Source organism: Mauremys reevesii, linkage group 3, assembly GCF_016161935.1.
Source record: "Mauremys reevesii isolate NIE-2019 linkage group 3, ASM1616193v1, whole genome shotgun sequence".
In the NCBI taxonomy this organism is placed as follows: domain Eukaryota; kingdom Metazoa; phylum Chordata; order Testudines; family Geoemydidae; genus Mauremys; species Mauremys reevesii.
Window position 1 is genome coordinate 111,580,164 of NC_052625.1, and position 19,296 is coordinate 111,599,459.

At 41.0% G+C, this 19,296-nt stretch overlaps 1 protein-coding gene across 3 annotated transcripts in view; it reads left to right on the forward strand.

Annotated features, from left to right (window-relative positions):
• Nucleotides 1–1,462: 1,462 nt before the first annotated feature.
• The window catches only part of MED23 (mediator complex subunit 23), a 116,871-nt gene continuing 99,037 nt past the window's right edge, over nucleotides 1,463–19,296 (forward strand). The window contains exons 1-11 of one of the 3 annotated variants that reach the window (XM_039532367.1): nucleotides 1,463–2,225; nucleotides 6,719–6,750; nucleotides 6,874–6,961; nucleotides 7,948–8,072; nucleotides 8,222–8,333; nucleotides 9,054–9,152; nucleotides 10,065–10,166; nucleotides 11,407–11,476; nucleotides 14,263–14,375; nucleotides 15,142–15,237; nucleotides 15,804–15,821. In XM_039532367.1, coding sequence (XP_039388301.1) covers nucleotides 2,166–2,225; nucleotides 6,719–6,750; nucleotides 6,874–6,961; nucleotides 7,948–8,072; nucleotides 8,222–8,333; nucleotides 9,054–9,152; nucleotides 10,065–10,166; nucleotides 11,407–11,476; nucleotides 14,263–14,375; nucleotides 15,142–15,237; nucleotides 15,804–15,821 — 915 coding nt within the window. In that variant the 5' untranslated portion in view covers nucleotides 1,463–2,165. The remainder of the gene's footprint in view (nucleotides 2,226–6,718; nucleotides 6,751–6,873; nucleotides 6,962–7,947; nucleotides 8,073–8,221; nucleotides 8,334–9,053; nucleotides 9,153–10,064; nucleotides 10,167–11,406; nucleotides 11,477–14,262; nucleotides 14,376–15,141; nucleotides 15,238–15,803; nucleotides 15,822–19,296) is intronic. The other 2 variants (XM_039532366.1, XM_039532368.1) reach the window with 2 other exon arrangements.

A 19,296-nucleotide genomic window follows, 5' to 3' on the forward strand; every position in this document is an offset into this window, starting at 1 on the left:
TGTTAAATGCCATAAAAGCTAAAATGGGGGGGGGGGGGGGCTTGTGCTCACATTAAAAAAAATGTTACTTTTATGTTAATTACTCTGGCTTAATTAAAAATTTTTTACAAGCTATTAAAAATGCTGCTGTTGTATTTCATGCTGTATCTCTTAATCACACCTTTAGTTTTGAGGACCTCCTCCCAGATCTTGGGTCTTGGTTCACTGGCCTTTTCTGTACAATTGTTAAATGAATTGTTTTGTCTGTTCTTCCTATGTGTTATTTAAATAATAATTCAATGTGCAAAATGTCTGTGTAATACTGTAACCAAAAACTCTGCTGTCCGTAAGACAACCCAATACCTGTCTCTTCAGCTTAATCGTAAGTTACGTAACGGGCCTGACAATCTGAGCTTATCAGGCCCTAAGGGAAAACTTTAAAAGCTATTTGGTAGCCCCCACCCCCTTCATTAATAGTTTTGCAAACGGCCAGTAAGTGAAGGCAGAAGCCTCCAAAAGGCCTCATGTACACAGTACCTTAAACTTTACAATTAATCTTACTTTTGCTGCCACAAAGCAGAAAAAATCCTGCTTCAAGCCAGTTTTTCCTGACCAAATAACGGTTTTACGGGGTTCGGTAACCACCAATGAAGTGTTAACACGGCATGGTCTTTGTCTAAAAGTGTATAAAAAGCTTGTAAAACTTGTGTGCAGTAAAGTCTTCTGTATCTATTACAGAGCTCTCCTTTCTTCTGCAGAATAAAGCATTTTTCCTTATCCCTGTCAGGGCGTTATTGGCTCTCAGCTAGGCAGACCCGATATTTCGGTAACAATTACTGTGGACCTTTCTCACTGGCATGACAGTAATCTGCTCCACTGGGAGCCAGTAGAGATCCATTTCAGGGGTAGTAGTGCCCACTGGTGTCAATAGTCCCTACCTGTCCTGGGGCAGCAGGTCAGGCTCCAAGGCGGAGAGACTACAAGGCTGCCCCTGCCCAGAGTACCGGCACCGGCGAATAGGAGCTGGGGGAGCAGTGCCTGCAAGTGAGAGTAGCGCACACCGTGGAGCTTCCTGCCCCCTTCCCCTCCTGCCTAGAAGCCAGACCTGCTGGCCGCTTCCGGGGCGCAGTGCGGTGCCCCAGGACAGGCAGGCAGCCTGCCTTGGCTCCGCAGCACCGCTGACTAGGAGCCAATCGAGGTAAGCCTGTGCCCCAACCCCAAACCCCTTCCTGCACCCCAAACACCTCATCCCCAGCCCTACCACAGAGCCTGCACCCCCAGCCTAGAGACCCCGCCCATACCCTGAACCCCAGCATAGGGAAAGGGAGTGGGGGTGGGGGAAATGTAGTGAGTGGGGGGCGGAGCCTCACGAGGGGGCAGCAGAAATGCCCAGAGAGGGGGTCAAGTGGGGCAATTTGCCCAAGGCCCTGGTCCCTGTAGGGCCCCCCCACGAGACTATAGTATTCTGTAGTATTGTAACTTTTTTTTATGGAAGGGGGCCCTGAAATTGCTTTGCCCCAGGCCCCCTGAATCCTCTGGGCGGCCCTGGGGGCCGGGGCCTGATGCCCAGTGCCCTGGAGCGGGGGAGCCCAGACAGAAAGTTCGCCCAGTGCCCGCACCCGGGCTTGGCGGCGCTTAGCCTACAAGGGCCCGGCCTGTGCCCCTCACACTTGCCGGCGCTTTGCGATACGTTTTCCCTTGTGATGCAACAGGGCCTGGGGCGAACACGACGGCCTGGCCGCTGCCTGCCCCGCTGCGCACAGGCCCGTGAGGTGCAGCCCCACCAGCGGGACTTGCCGGCCAAGCCCTGCGAGCCGCGGGGGACTCCGCTGCCGGAGTCCAGCCTAGGGCAGGGCCAGGCCTGAGCGAGGCGACGCCTGGGGCGTAGCTGGCCTGGTCCCCGCCAGGCCCGGGGCGCGGGTCTGTTCCCCGCCCGCCTGTTTCTCCCCGCGGCGCACACGGGGCCCGGCCAGGGAGGTGCGAGCGCCGGAGGTTGCGGGCGGCCCCAGCGCGGAACTGCTCAGCCCGGGGAGCTGCTTCCCGGCGGGGACGGGTTCAGGGACGCACCTTCCGCCGCGGTCGCCGCTGGACCCAGAGCCGCCGCCGCCGCTCGGCTCCTCGGCGCGGGAGCTGGTCCCGGTTCGGTGCCGCCGCAGGGAGCCTGGGGCCGAGCCGCGGGCGGGGCCATGGCGATCCCGATGGTGCCGATGGAGACCCAGCTGCAGAGCATCTTCGAGGAGGTGGTGGTGAGTCACAGAGCCGGGCCCCGGCCCCGGCCCCAGGGGGCTCTGGGGGGGGGGCTCTGGGGTGCTGCGGGGTCTTTGGGATGTGAGGAGCTGGCGGGGGGTTGGCACAAGACTTAGTTACAAATTGGGGAGTGATCCACGGTTGCTTTGTGGCCCCTGCTGATTTTGTCCCAGCATCATGGGGGCGGGGGGGCAGGACGGGCCCCAGTGGGATGTTGTTACAATGTGAAAGAGCTGGTGTGTCCCACTAGTAACGGGTTGAAAGAACGAGGCAACAGTAAAGCAGTTTGGTGGAAGGACGTGAGTCTCAGCCCTCTACTTGCCTAACCAAAGCGAGGTCGTGGCGATTTGTAGATACGTTTTGTGCGATTTGTGCTAGATGCGGCAGAAGTTGGTTTTAAGGAAGGATTTAAAAAGAGGACAGATGGTGGCTTTGAAAATTCTGATAGGAGGGGTTTTTGTTTGTTTTTTTCAGGAATAGGGGGATGACTTAGGAGAAAATCATGGAAATACTGGAGAGCGAAGAGGGTGATCAAGGCAGGCATCATTGGCAGAGCAGAGACAGGTTGGATGGGTCATTCAGTTGTCAAGCTGAGTAGCACAGGGCTAAATGATGATAACACCTGAAAAGCAAAACCAAGGAGTTTGTGTTTGATACGGTGGAGGAGAGAGGAGCCAGTGAAGGAATACAAAGAGTAGGTAGATGTGGTTGGAGCCAGGAAGAGGATCCTAGTATTTTTAGTAGACTTAAGGAATGTGGTGTGGTAGGTATCAAAGTCAGCGAGGTTGGATTACAGTAGTCAATGCCCGGGATGACAAGGGGCTCAACAGAAGATCTGGCAGTCAGACAAAAAAGGCTGAATCTTAAGTAGAAGCAACAAAACTTGGATAAGGCCTGGATATGTAGGTCTTAAAGTAGTGGTTCTCACAACAAACTCTTGCTGGTGGCCAGTCTGACATATTTTCCTAAAATACATAATTAATTTCAATCAAAACGTACCTATACATATAAAAATGTATAAATACGTACCTATACATAGCCAAATCATTGTAACTTATTAATTGTAGGGGTTTTTTTTCAGATTCAGTAATAAAAATAATATACAATTTTCTCTATTCTTTACTGGACCTAAACAGAATAGAAACCCAAATAAAGTGCTTTCCATCTTCTTGTCTTTTATTGTTGTTGTTCCTTTTGCTCTTTTGGATGCGTTTGTTTTTTTTTTAAAGACTTGCTAACTGGTAAGACTGCTTCTGTGCAAAACGATAGTTTGTTAATATCACTTTTCACAACAAGTCCTGGGACAAATTACTCCCTGGATAGGGGGGAGGCAGCGGAGGCCGGGAGGATGGGGGGATAGATGGGAGTTGCAGGGGAGACATGGGAGGGAGGTTGAGCCATGAAGCCCAGCGGACGAGCCAGAGACCGGTGTCCAAAGCCCCATGGCTGGAACTGGAGGCCAGAGCCTGAAGCTCTGGAGTCAGAGCCCAAAATCCTGGCAGCCCGCCACCCCGGGCTGAAGCCCGAAACCCAGAAGATGAGGGGGGAACTCACCTTGATCTTCTAGCATTGTGTGTCTCCAGAAGCGACACAGCACCAACTACTGCTGGTGGCCTCAGCAACCAGTGCCAAGGTGGTGCATCCAGGAGCAGTAGGGAGGGGCTGGGCTGCTGCTCCTGCCCTCTCCCTCACCCCCATTATGGCTCAGGAAGAAGACTGTTGTTTGTTTTTTAAAAGGAAAATGTATTTAAATTAGGGCTGTCAAGCGGTTAAAAAATTAATCACTATTAATCTCATGATTAAAAAAATAATTGCTATTAATCGCACAGTTAAGCAATAATGGAGTACCATTTAAATATTTTTGGATATTTTCTACATTTTCAAATATATTGATTTCAATTACAACACAGAATTCAAAGTATACAGTTCTCACTTTATATTTATTTTTTATTACAAATATTTGCACTGTAAAAAACAAAAGAAATAGTATTGTTCAGTTCACCTAATACAAATACTGTGATGCAATCTCTTTATTATGAAAGTTGAGCTTACAAATGTAGAATTATGTACAAAAAATAATACATTCAAAAATAAAACAATGTAAAACTCCAGAGCCTACAAGTCCACTCTGTCCTACTTCTTGTTCAGCCAATCGCTCAGACACAGAAGTTTGTTTACATTTGCAGGAGATAATGCTGCCAACATGTTTACAGTGTCACCTGAAAATGAGAACACATGTTCACATGGCACTTTTGTAGTCCGTGTTGCAAGATATTTACGTGCCAGGTGCACTAAGGATACATATGTCCCTTCATGCTTCGACCACCATTCCAGAGGATATGCATCCGTGCTGATGATGGGTTCTGCTCAATAACAATCCAAAGCAATGTGGACTGACACATGTTCATTTTCATCATCTGAGTGAGATGCGACCAGCAGAAGGTTGATTTTGTTTTTTGGTGGTTCGGGTTCTGTAGTTTCCACATTAGAGTTTTGCTCTTAAGATTTCTGAAAGCATTCTGCACACCTCATCCCTCTCAGATTTTGGAAGGCACTTAGATTTTTAAACCTTCGATCGAGTGCTGTAGCTCTCTTTAGAAATCTCGCATTGGTACCTTCTTTGTGTTTTGTGAAATCTGTAGTGAAAGTGTTTTTAAAACGAACAACGTGCTGGGTCATCATCTGAGACTGCTATAACATGAAATATATGGCAGAATGTGGGTAAAACAGAGCAGGAGACGTACAGTTTTCTGAGGAGTTCAGTTACAAATTTAATTAACGCATTATATTTTTAACGAGTGTAATTAGCATGGAAGCATGTCCTCTGGAATTGCAGCCGAAGCATGAAGGGACATACAAATGGTTAGCATATCTGGCATGTAAATACCTTGCAATGCCGGCTACAAAAGTGCCATGCGAACGCCTGTTCTCACTTTCAGGTGATATTGTAAATAAGAAGCCTGCTGCACCCTGTACCCCTCCTGCACCCTGATCCCATGCCCTGAGCCCTCTGTTGCACCTCCAATCCTCCTGCACTCCAATCCTCTTGCACCCCAACCCACTGCCCGGAGCCCCCTGCTGCACCCTGCACACTGACCCCCTGCCGCACCCCTCCTGCACCCCGACCCCCTGCCGTACCCCGGACCCCTCCTGCACCCCGACCCTCTGCCCTGAGCCCCCTGCTGCACCCCCAACCCTCCTGCACCCTGACCCCCTTCCCTGAGCCCCCTGCTCACCCTGAGCCCCTGCCACACCCCACACCCTGACCCCCTGCATGAGCCCCATGCTGCACCCTGACCCGCTACCTTGAGCCTCCTGCCGCACCTCGCAACCTTCCTCCACCCTGACCCCTGCCACACCCCTCCTGCACCCCACATCCCAACTCCTTGCCCTGAACCCCTGCCACACCCCACACACTCCCTGGGGGCAGGGAGGGAGCAGAGTTGGGGTGGGGATTTTGGGGACAGGGTTGGAATGGGGGCAGGGAAGGGGTGGGAAGAGGCAGGGCAGAGGCAGGGCCTCATGGAAGAGGTGAGGTGGGGGCGGGGTCGAGGGCGGCGGGGGGGAGGTGTCAGTGATGTGGCCCTCGGGCCAATGTACTAGTCTTCATGTGGCCCTTGTGGTCATATGAGTTTGAGAGCCCTGCTCAATTCCTTCACATCCTATTACCACTAGAGATTAATATTTAAAATATTTAATGTCATTATATATACATTGATGTGGTGTCATTGTCTTGAATATTGTGTTCAGCACTAGACACCCATCTAAATATAAAAGAAATGTGAAAGGTCCATAGAAGGGCAACAAAAATTATTAGAGGGATGGAAATAATCTCACGTGATATACTAAAAAAGACTGTTCAGAAAGGAGAAAAGTAAGAGGATATATACAATAATTAACGGTATAAGGAAGGTAAATTGAGTATTTCTGTTATCCTTGTAATTCAAGACCATAGAATCAGCTAGTAAAATTAAAAATCAACAGATGTAAATTAAATAAAAGGAAATGCGTTTATACGCACAGCATAATTAATTTGTGGAACTCACTGCTGCATAATATAATTGAGGGAAAGAACTCAGTAGGATTCAGATGATTAGATCTTTATATTTATAAGACGATCCACAGTTACACAAGATAGACTAAAAAGTGAATAAAAATATAAATCCTCCTACCTGAGTAAATAAATCAATCACTATGGGTTAGAGAGAAACTCCCTCCACCAAACTCCTCAAGAAATGTTGTTGTATATTTGTCAAAGGGCATGCATGAGAGGGCAGAGAGGGACATTGTATCTGCTGAAGCATCTGATGCAGGTCACTTTCAAGAGACAGTATATCAGGCTAGAAAAAACATTGGTGTGATCCTATGTTACTTTTTACTGAACATGCCTCATCTTGATCATTCTATTTTTATTACTACTATGTGTATCTGTAGCAGAGCTTTCGATCAATTTGCCATTAATCACCAAGAGTTGAACCTCTTTCTCTTACAGAAAACAGAAGTTATAGAGGAGGCTTTTCCTGGGTGAGTGTAATGACAATTTATTTGTGCATGAGATTCATTGTGACTATCTTCTATATCTGCTGTTTTAATTGTGCTGCCTTTCAAGAACACATAGCAGATCACTAGTGTTCTTATTTGCAATAGCATGTTTATGGACACTCCTGAAGATGAGAGAACCAAATTGATCAGCTGCCTGGGAGCTTTTAGACAGTTCTGGAGCAGTCTTTCCCAGGTAAGCATTTCATTTATTGCTAATGTAGTTATATTTTATAGCACCCGATAGTGTACTAGATACATAGCTAATGATTCCTGTCCCAAACAGCTCACAACCTAATTTCAGATTGGGGAAAGAAAAGTAGTAGGGAAATAACAAAACACTATGGTGAGCTTAGATGGGAAGGATAGTGCTGACATCAATGAAATTACATGATTACTTGGCAAAGGCTGGTGCACAACTTGGTGTAGTAGTAAAGAATAACTCCTTTTATAAATATAAATATCAAAAGTAAATGGCCATTTCTGGGGTAAATGGGGTAATTTCTTATAGCTGTTGTGGTAGAAGAGGTTCTGAAGGAGGGGCTTGAATGAAAGAAGGGATATATTTCATGAAAAATATTTGTGCATAAAATATTACTATCCCATGACTCAACCATTCTTGCAAAGCATGGGTCTTTGATATAGGTAGAAAGAAATGCATTATACACAGGGTTTTCTAATGCAGTCATTAAACTTCTGTTTACTTTATGCACTGCAGAAATTCACTCAAATCTCTGTTGATGCATCCTGTGTTCAGCAGCCCATTCCACTCTATTTCAAAGTAATCTGATTATTTGTTCCTGTTCACAAGTATCATTCCTTACTTTGGTATATTCTCCTGTTATAAAATGTTAATATCAGCAAATGAATGGTTTAATTTAATTACATACTGGATATATGATGTCTTCATTTCAACTCTGTAGTCAGCCCAGCAATATACTTTCTTTGTTTCTCTTCATATAGGCTATCAGGATATAACTTTGTATGTCACAGATTGGAGAGATTTCTTGAAATAAGATAAATGTGGATGTTAAAGGAGCAATCTTTGACAGATTAAATACCCAGAAGTCATTATCTCTCATTTGTTCCTTTTACTCATAGTGTAGCAATTTGTGGTTTTAAGAAGTTTTTACTTACGTTGCCATAGTAAGTAATTTATTTTAAATCTCCACTGTTTTACAGGAATCTCATGAACAATGTGTCCAGTGGATTGTAAGATTCATCCACAGCCAGCACAGTCCTAAAAGAATTTCTTTCTTGTATGACTGTTTAGCAATGGCAGTCGAGACTGGTCTGTTGCCACCCAGGTATGTTTAGTGTGGGTGAAGCAAGAAATGCAATAGGCGTAAATTGTAGTATTGTAGATTAGTTAAAAAAAATTCCTTAAAATTACTGTTCATTGGAAATCATCTACTTATTCTCATGCATCACTCACTGTTGTATTCTTTTTTACTAGAATGGTTTGTGAATCTCTAATAAACTCGGACACCCTTGAATGGGAAAGGACACAGCTGTGGGCATTAACATTTAAACTGGTCCGGAAAATAATTGGAGGTGTAGACTACAAGGTATTTTCCTAAGAAATTTTGGAAACTGTGGTTGTTTTTATAAGTTTACAGTGCTTCTTTCTGGTATTCCAGAGACTGTGTTGAACCTGTCTCTGTCAGTTGAGTATTTTGTCATCAATTAAACCAGATATTCTCAACTTTTTTCCTAGTGTAGACCACATCTTAATTAATATTTTCTGTTGTACACCTTACTTCTCAGTCATGGTCACAGAGTCACCTTACCTTCCATTTTCAATCACAAAATAAATAATATTCCTAATACAATTTCAGCAATTGTTTGCCTGGAAAAGTATTATTATAAAAGCATTTAGGATAATATCCTCACCTCCATTTCTGTACTATGGAAAGGGTCAGACTGAGCAATGTAAAATGCACCTAACAGAAACACTGTATCTGGTGTGGGAAGATTTTGCCTGTGCAGGCACTGAGGAAGACATTCATAAATCTGCCTCTTGGGGTATGTCTTCACAGCAAAGAAAAACCCATAGCTGGCCTGTGCCAGCTGATTCAGACTCGCAAGGCTTGGGCTGCTGGGCAGTTTTATTGCTGTGTTGACTTCTAGGCTCAAGCTGGAGCCCGGGCAGTGGGTTCTTACTGTGACTCTTAGAAGCAAAGCACCTAACCTTATCCTTAGTATTTTCTGAGCGGTCTTCCGATGCACTTTGGCTCCTAGAAATTGAGAGTTTTTGTGAACATTAATTTCTATATGATTTCTCTCAGGGTGTGCGAGATCTGTTGAAGGTGATCCTGGAGAAAATCCTAACTATTCCTAACACAGTGAGCTCAGCTGTTGTACAGCAACTCTTAGCAGCAAGAGAGGTAACTCTGAAATGTTATATGGTGTCACAATGAAAAAGTTGGTCTCAATCTTGTGTCATTGATCTTCACAGTATTCTAAAATGGATCTCTTTGGAGCCTTTTAGATCTGATATAAATGAATAGCTAAAGCTGATGACGTGTCTTCTACTGGCTCTTGTGCCAGTAGATTTCAGGATCATCTAATGGGTGACCCTTCTCATATTATGTACTACAGTGGTTTTCTACCTGTGGTCCATGACCCGTGGGGGTCTACAGACTATGTCGAAGATTTCCAAAGGAGTCCGCACCTCCATTTGAAATTTTTTAGGGGTTCGCAAATGAAAAAAGGTTGAAAACAACCTACAACATTTCCATTACCAGACTATCTGAGCCCCTGATATGCCTGGGCATAGTAGAATGCAGTGATGTAGCTGTGTTGGTCCTAGGATATTAGAGACACAAGGTGGTTTACCTCACCCACCTGGGCATAATAAAGTCAGTTTAGAATCTCAGCCTTAAAGGGATGCTAAATAAGCTTTATGAAATCCAGTATTAATATTTTCATTAAACCAAAAAAAAAAAGAAAAACAGTTTGGATTTAAATATTTCCCATTGTTGCACCAGATATTGCAGTGTTGTGCTAAAGCATTAGAACCAGAAATTGAATCTCACCATTCTTCTTTCATTGTCCAAACTGAGTAAAATGTAAAAAGAAACAGCATAAATGGTGAAAAACAAATTACAATTTAATGACAATTTCATTATAATCTAATGTGATACTAATAACACATCACAGTTTAAAAATAACTTAATGTACCTTCAAATCTTACATGTCTAGTTTCTAGAGCTCATTGTAGTTTATATTATGAAATAATTTATGTTTATGGTAACTGTCCAAATTGCCTTACATTTTTAAATTTTACTTATTTCTAGGTTGTAGCCTATATTTTGGAAAGAAATGCCTGTTTATTACCTGCCTACTTTGCAGTTACAGAGATAAGAAAACTGTACCCTGAGGGAAAGCTTCCCCATTGGGTAAGGTTTATTCATAATATTTTATGAAGTGATATGTGCCTCATTCTCGCCATACAAAACATTGGGTGCAATTTTTAAAAAAATGGATGCCTAATGCCTTGTCTATACCTAAAACTTAGGTTGACCTAACTACATCGCTCAGGGCTGTGAAAAATTTCATGTCCTGTGCAATGTAGTTTGATCAACCTAACTCCGACTGTAGATGCAGCAAGGTCAACAGAAGAATTCTTCCATCGACCTAGCTGTCATCTCTCAGGATGTGAATTTACTGGAGTAACAGAAAAGCCCCTGCTATTGCTGTAATATTTGTCTGCGCTACAGCGGCATAGCTGCAGCTGTGCCTGTGTAGCACTTGAAAATATACACTTAGTCTCTATTTAAGCACTAAATGAGGCCCCTATCCTGTAGCTGATTCGCTCGCAGATCATGCCATTGACTCCATGCAAGTGGCCTAACTTTCAAAATTGAGGGCTCAGCAGGTCTTACTGATTTAAAATTTGGAAAACTAGCTAACTTATTTAAGTGCCTAAATATGCACTAAATTAGGCATCTGTTTAAAAACAACAAAAACTACACACAAACGTTGGCCATCATATTGCTTTAGATGTGCATCTGAATGTTATGTTCTTGAATTTTAGCATTTGAGACTGGGTTGAAATTCTTCATGTGCCTACCAGCCTTACACACTCTCCATATGACTAGGAAGATAAGCAAGCAGCTTTAATTTTCCAGTTTGGCCAGTTTTGTGGCCTGATATTCACCATTACAGAATTATTTGGCATTCTCGTATAATCAAATCAGCCTTCGCTTCCTAAAGATTGTGATACTCATTCAGTACATGTTCCCCTTGTCCTTTTGGTACGTTTGAAAAACCAGACCCCTGGTTTTGCTTGCACAGAAAGGGGCATGTTTCTTTGATTAGAGGAGATAAGGGGTGAAACTCCCATTGATTTCACCGGGCCAAGGATTTCATCCAAGAAGTGGTAAGTTAAGTGCCTTTGAGGAATTGCTCAGATAAAGAAAATGGTGTTCCATTGCTAAATAGAATTTTAAACCTCACATGAAAGGCAATAAATAATTTACATTGCAAGAATATTGTACACATGAAAAGTAGCTATTTTGATTTGCTCTGATTTCTGCCAAAAATATATCCTTCAAGTAACTTACCTGATTTAATGTCTTGTTTTAAATTGAATATTGTGTTAATGTAAACAATTTAGTATTAATAATCTTCTTTCAGTTGCTAGGTAACTTAGTATCAGACTTTGTGGATACCTTCAGACCCACCGCAAGAATAAATTCCATTTGCGGTAAGAAAACATGAGTGAAGTGAATTTAGATTGAATTTAATTTTTAGCCAGTAGGCCTACCTAATTTGGGGTTAGTTTATGTGTTAATTCATGCAAAATGCTTGAGTGTGTAGCATTTATGTAATACCTATCAATTACCTTTTTTTTTTTTTATCCTGCCTCAGTTTAAAAAAAGTTTTAAAACTTTTTTGGATTTACCAGATTAAAAGTACTGCTTTGAGCACAGGTAGAAAATGGAAAATTGCTTCTTTTCACTTGCCCCCTCTGCAAAAAGTGATATTGTCCCTTCTGTGGTCTTAACCTGGCCTATGAATTCAAGGGTGTGTCTACATTTAATTACTTTTGTACTGGTGTAGCTATGCTATGTGTCAGACTTAATGAACATTTTCTGAATCAACATCTAGACTAGGGATTTGCAGCACTGCTGAATTCCCTAATTTATGTAAGCCTTTAGTCTCCATAAAAAAAAGGCTTTTTCATTCAGTTTTACTTCTCTCAAGAAATTTGCAAAAGTTTGATTAGGGCATTTCGATCCTGTTTAATACTATTTTTGCTCTTTTAGAAGAAGAAGAAGGATGCTTTTTTTTCCGTACATTTTAAGAAAAGTAACTCCTGTATATACTGCTGTTTCATTCATTTCTATACAGGACCTAAAATTGAGCACTTCCATTAATCTCCAGATGATTCCTTTAATACACAAAAGCAATGTAGTGGGATTAAGGATGTAATGTCAGCTGTAAACCACTGAGTTTCTTGATTTATTTATTTCTTTAAATAAATATTTATTTATTTTTTGTTATTTCTTTGATTTTGCAAGAGTATCTAACACTCTTAAGTATATTTTTCCAAATGCGTGGAAAGGATTTATTCATGTGACTCTCAGTCCTGGAAGAAATTTCCTAATTTGCTGAAGTATTTGCATAAATGACCAGGTGTATTGTTGACTTTATAAATTCTCTGACTCCACAAACAGACTATACACAGTTTAAGGTAGAAATAGTATTAAAGGTGCTTGCTGTGTATAGTAGTCCTGCCCACACCCACTACTACTACAGTATAGTAGTATAATTACTGCTAAAGGCAGGAAACCAGAGTGGGTGGACTAACCATCTACAGTAACTCCTCACTTAACGTTGTCCTGGTTAACGTTTCGTTGTTACGTTGCTGTTCAATTAGAGAACATGCTCGTTTAAAGTTGCGCAGTGCTCCCTTCTAACGTTGTTTGGCAGCTACCTGCTTTGTCCACTGCTTGCAGAAAGAGCAACCTGTTGGAGCTAGCTGGTCGGGGCTTGGAACTAGGGTGGACCGGCAGCCCCCCATCAGCTCCCCTAAGTTCCCTGTGTGGCAGCCGCCCAGCAGGCTATCAATTGCCGGGCAGTTCAGCTGTCCCTCCCTCCCACTGCCGTGTGCTGCTCCTGCCCTCTGCCTTGGAGTTGCTCCTGGAAGCCCCCTGCTTGCTGGCGGGGGGGAGCGCTCATATCAGGGTGTCTCCCTTCCCCTGCTCCTGCCCTCATCTCCACAGAGCAGGTGGGGGACACCAGAGGGCTCAGGATGGAGGGAGCTCGCTGGCAGCAGCTGCTGTCTCAACTTGCTTATCTACTTAAAAAGGCAATGTACTTAGAATTGGGTCAGCATACTTAAAGGGGCAATGCATGTCTTTCTCTCTCACACACACGATGTGTGTCTCTGTCTCTCTCTGCCATACTGTCTCCCCTCCCTCCATTCGTGCTGCCTTGTAGAGTGTGAGGCTACATTAACAACAATGTGTTAACCCTTGAGGGCTCAACCGAGTGCTAGTTCACCATTTAGCAGTAAGGCATTCCCCGGGAAATATCCCACCCTCTGACTCCACCACCTCAACCAACCTTCACAATCATCATTGCTGTGTACAGTATTAAATTGTTTGTTTGTTTAAAACTTATACTGTGTATATATATGTGTGTGTGTGTGTGTGACACACACACACACACACACGTACAGAAAGAGAGAGAGAGAGAGGGTCTTTTGTCTGGTGAAAAAAGTTTCCCTGGAACCTAATTCCCTCTCCCCCCACCCAATTTACATTAATTCTTATGGGGAAATTGGATTTGCTTAACATTTTGCTTAAAGTAGCATCTTTTCAGGAACATAACTACAGCGTTAAATGTGGAGTTACTGCACTTTAATATGGTGGAAGTGGGAAAGCAGTTATCCTTTAATTTCATTTTGCTTGAGAGAAGTTGAAGGCTCAGTGTAGCCAAACTGAATATTATTACATTACTTCTCCTGTGCTTTTGGATTTAATGGCAATAAAAGAACTATGACCATCCAGAGAAGAGGCTTGACCCATTTACAGTAAAAGGTCCATAATGGCCCATTATGGCTGAAATACAACTCCTGCTTTAGTTATAAACATTTATTGGACAAAAAAAAGTTTTTATGGTCTGGGCATATGATGTGAATAGGAAGACTTCTCCTGAGGATAAATAGTATATTTTAGTGTCATATTTACAGGTATTTTGATATATCTGGAGATGTCCAAACTGAACAGTTTATAGCAAAACATAATAGTTGAGTTTGCCCTTTAGCTAATGAGTTGAGATTTCTAATGCAAAAGGAATGATTGCTAACATTGGGAGCTTCATGCTAGCCAATTCCTGGTGGGAGATAACAGATTTAAATAAATATAGCGGAAAGGAATATTGTTAGTAGTTTCTGAGGTGGGTTCTTCACCTCTAATGATTAAGTGCCATAGCCACTCAACTTCCTTAGCATTTATTCTTTCTCATTCTGTGTAATATGTGCAGGACGTTGTAGTCTTCTTCCTGTGGTAAATAACTCTGGCGCCATGTGTAACTCATGGAAGCTGGATCCTACAACCCTTCGTTTCCCCTTGAAAGGACTCTTGCCATACGATAAGGTATGCGTGTGTAAGCCTCGTAGTTATGAAAGTTTTGTGTGTTTAACCTATGAAATTACTGTTTGTTTGTAGATTAGAGAAAAGAAGAGGGCAATTATTTTGAAAACTCAGGCTATCTCATTTTCAGTTAGAACTTCAAAATTAATTAACTTAGTTTACTAACAGACTAAAATCCAAAACAAATATATGGTACAGTAATGGCAAACCATACACACACCAGGTGGTATGTGATATTTTTACTGCCTGACACACTGATTCCCTGAATTCTGAGAAGTGGTAGGTGTTGCATGCACCTATTCTGTGTCTGTGTGTGAGAGAGAGGAAGATATAGAGGAAATGGAATGTGGGAAAAAAAGAACTGTGTAGTTCATGCCTTGCACAACAGGGCAAGACACTTGATTCCACTTTTTATATTGGTCTCACACCCCAGGAGCACTGTGGAGGCAGTGTGCTCATCCCTTATTGAGAGGGATCTCGTTGGTCTCCTGAAGCTTCTCTGCCCATGTTTTCCAAAAAGTATCCCATCTTCTTATTGCCGAAGAAGGTCCCCCACAACTGGGAGTGTAAAACCAAGGGGAGGACAGTCTCTGCTGATACTTATCTCCCTCTTGGGTATTTGAGAACAAAATAGTTCACCACCAGTGGTACATACCTATAAATATAAACATATTAAAAATAATTCATTTTTAATTTTGTTACATTTAATCACAACATTTAATTTAATCTTGAGGCAATGTTCGCGTATGTTTGTTTGTTTGTTTTTAAGGATCTGTTTGAGCCACAGACTGCTTTGTTGAGATATGTGCTGGAACAACCTTATTCCAGGGATATGGTCTGCAATATGCTAGGTCTGAATAAGCAGGTACTGTACTATACTGTGATGCACTATTTAATTCTGCATAGAATCTGCACTATTCTTTTCTCTTTTCTTTGCTATAGCTAACTGAGCAAAACAGTTGAGGTCCAGACAGTGATTTTTTTTTTTTAATATTATCATATTAGGTAAATTGGATACTATATTGTACCTTTCATTTTTATATTGCTTTAAGGGTGTTTAAATTGAAAAATAGAGATTTAAAATATTGATTTTTTTTTTTGCATTGCTTTTTTTTCCTATAAGGCCAGCCTCAAATATACCTTTGACAGACTATAACTTACCAAAGTTATTAGTTTGTTTGTTTTTTAAAGTTCTTGCTAATGTTCATGTAATTAGTTCCCAGAACTTTGTTGTACGTTGTTACTTTGGCATGTTACAGCATTCTATCAGTGGAGAGCTGATTTTATTTTTTATACCTTTTAAGTGGGAGGGTTTTGTCTGACTTGGGATTCCTTGAGGCTGGCCTCATAGTCACTGTTTTGTCTTTTCTTTTTTTCTTCCTTTATTTTTGTTCTGTCCTGTCTTGTCCTGCCCATCCTCCAATGCTCTAGACCTTGAACATTGCTCAGGTATGTTCACAACCTTACTGTTGTATTGTGACTAACGATACGCTGGCCGCTTTGTAGCCACTGATTCCAGTTAGAGAATACATGTACGGTCAGGGCTTGAAATTGGCAGGACCATTAGATGCTACGACAAGGGCAAATTCTCATTAAAATCTCTTAGGATATGAGAGATTTATTTAATATGAAAATGTACAGCACCAATGGTCCTCTGATCCTAAAATTTTGGTTGGGTTGGACCACCACCACTTCCCCCACCTGATCTAGAGGCTTTTTCTTGGTTTGCTGGAATTTTCGGATGAAGAGAGATCATTAGTTCAGTCCTTTTGTTCCTTATGTGGATAGAAATATATTCCTTGAATTCATTTTTGGAATGTAAATCTGGAGAGGCAAAAACTGCTAAAGTGGAGCTTGATGGTGAGGTCACATTATCAGGCAGCCTCTGACAAATTCCCTTTCCTATATTAACCTTCCAGCGTCCTCCAAGTAGGGTGAACTAAGACAATACAAAGTGCTAGAAAAAATGTTTGTTTCTTTTAAAGCCAAATTTTATAAACCTTCTGTTTTATTTCTTGTCCGAATCTACTGTATGGACTTATGCTTGAAATTTTAAATATTGGTTATTACAGCCTTTTTATTCTTTAAATTTTGAATCCTTCTTAGAATAGTAACCAGCTCAACATCTGTTTAAAAAAAAAATGTAATTTCTAAGATGTGTAAAATAGCGTTGCTGTTTGCAATACTATGGTGAAGGTTGTGTCAGTGTTTCCATTTATAAAACTTCTTTCAGGGATTTGTAACTTGACTGTAAAATTTGCATGACTGTGAAACCTCGTGTATAATATCTTCCACTGTAAATGAAAAACAGATCACATTACTTGATTTGGTCACTCTTTTGAATGCTCAAACTTCTTTATCTTATCAAAGTATTTGACAAATAATACTCCATTGCATGTAATTATCCTAGATATTTTAAAACCAAAATCATCTAAGGCAGCTGAAATGTTAAAATATGAAAACTAGCTGCTAGATTAATATTTAAATTAATAGGATTTTTTATTGTGTCTAAATTTCTATTTAGACAATACATCAAGTTGTCACTTTTTGCAGCTTTTTATGGTTTAGTTGCTAAATAGCACAAGACATAAGCTAAAATGTGTACTGAATGTATTGTATTTAGTTTATTAGCGGTGGTCTGCCCTTTCAGGCTAGAAGATCAAAGTTAAAATGTTAATTTTAACTCTTAAGTTTGCTATTCTCTAATTAAAAGATAACTGAAATACTTTATTTATTTTTAGTTTTTTGAGTTCTAGATGATAATTTCTACACAGTGTTTCAACCTAGAGTGAATTTTTATGGCAAAGAAACAAACCCTTGAAAAACATGGCTTATAATGGAAATGCTGACAGAACATGAACTGTAGCTGTGCTACCATAATACCAGTATGTGGACTTTCAGACCATTGTATTTGACAGTAAAAGTTTAAGCATGAAATAGGAGGTGTATCAGGAGAGAAGAGAAAATATTAATCAGTACACCTTAAAAATCCTATTTTTTACAGTTTTAAGTAGAATATGAAAGTTTACTCACATTTGGGTGTAGGTTAATTTGTTATGACTGCATTGATATTTCCAGTAACTTCAGTAAAATGTTGTATAGCACTTCCTGAAGAGCATGCGATTTCTGTTGCTACCTGCGGTAAAATTCTTAACTATTTTTGTGATGATAATCCTTCTAGATCTAATAATAATAATAGTATTAGATATGAGTTAACCATTTGGCCTTTAATAGATTATCAGTATAACAGAAACTATTGAAAATGTAAAGAAAATCATCAATAGTGTAAACTTTGTTTTAAAAACTAGTTTTGTGCCTTGCCAACTCTTAGAAATAAATGCAGAAACAAATAAATATAGGACCATGATCCTACAATCAGATCTGCCCCTTTTACTTAGCCATGCCTTGCAGACCCTCGCTTATCTATTCACACAGATCCAGTTGCAGGATGGGAGCATTCCTGTGTACCTGTTAGCTCATTACAGTAGAAAAGTGTTCAGGATAAATGTGATACCGGTAAACAAGACCTTGACCTAATTATCAAATATTCTTAAAGGGGAACTGCAAAGCTGTTAGAATTATTTTTTTTAACAATGTATAGATTTATATTAGAAATATTTACTTTGAAAAAGTCTTTGAGGTACTTGAAAAGTACAAATGTAACTGTTTTTCATATTAACCTTGTAGAGACAAACATCAAGGCAGAGAAAGATACACAATTTACACACTAATTTCAGGATTTTCAGTTTTTGTTTAGTCTTTTATGGCTATTTCTGTCATATGGCTCTTGATGAAAAATTATAACTTCAAAATATTCTTTTAGTGTGTGGGTTCTGGGGGTTTTCATTTTCTAGTAATGCACAATTTGGCATGCGAAAGTGTAGTGCACCATCTCTTGCATAAGTGTTAAAAATCAAATCGTCCTTTAGGATGTACAGTTTGATCCAATTTGTATTTCATCTCCGTCAGTATATTACTAATTTTTTCCCAATATTTGTTTAACTTTGCACAGTTTCATAGAATGTTTGTTATAGCAAATATTTTAAATATGATTAGTTATTTTGGATGCTGTAAATTTCGGGAAGTCAAATTGCCACCTCTTCAAGGGGCCTCCTTTTCAGAAAGTGCTGAACAATCACCTCTTTATCATGTTTCAAGCTGGCATCCCTTCTGGAGTATGATTTTATTTTCTCTGTGACAAATAAATATACATTGAAAACCACTGCCTCTTTAGCTTAGTTGCCTGCAGTTTGGGTTCAGTGATGGTATCTCTGACCCCTCAAACAGTGGAGTGCTCCAAGCTTTCTTTAACGTGTGATTTCTATCGCTTGGCAAGTATGCATGAAAGATATCTTCAAACATTTTGTTTCTGTACCTGTAATTATTGCCTGCTGTTAATAATTTTGGACCTTAAAACAGTTTTACTCATATTAAAATAGAAAGGAACATAAATTCTGGCTAGTCAAGTGTAAAAGTATAATTAGGTGGGCCAAAAAAGAATTTGAAGCAAAAGACACACAAACTTAACAGCAAACTTTTTTTTTTTTTTAAGTACATGACGAGCAGGAAGCCTGCAAACAATCAGTAGGGCCACTGAACAATTGAGGTGCTAAAGAAGCTCTCAAGGAAGACAAGGCCATTGTGGAAAAGCTAAATAAATTCTTTGCATCAGTCTTCTCTGCAGAGGATGTTAGGGAGATTCGCAAACCTAAGCCATTCTTTTTAGGTGACAAATATGAGGAAGTGTCCCAGACTGAAGTGACAGTAGAGGAGGCTTTGGAACAGACTGATAAAGTAAACAGTAATAAGTCACCAGGACCAGATGGTATTTACCCAAGAGCTCTGAAGGAACTCAATATGAAATTGAAGAACTACTCACTGTGGTGTGTAACCTATTGCTTAAATTAACCTCCATACCAGCTGA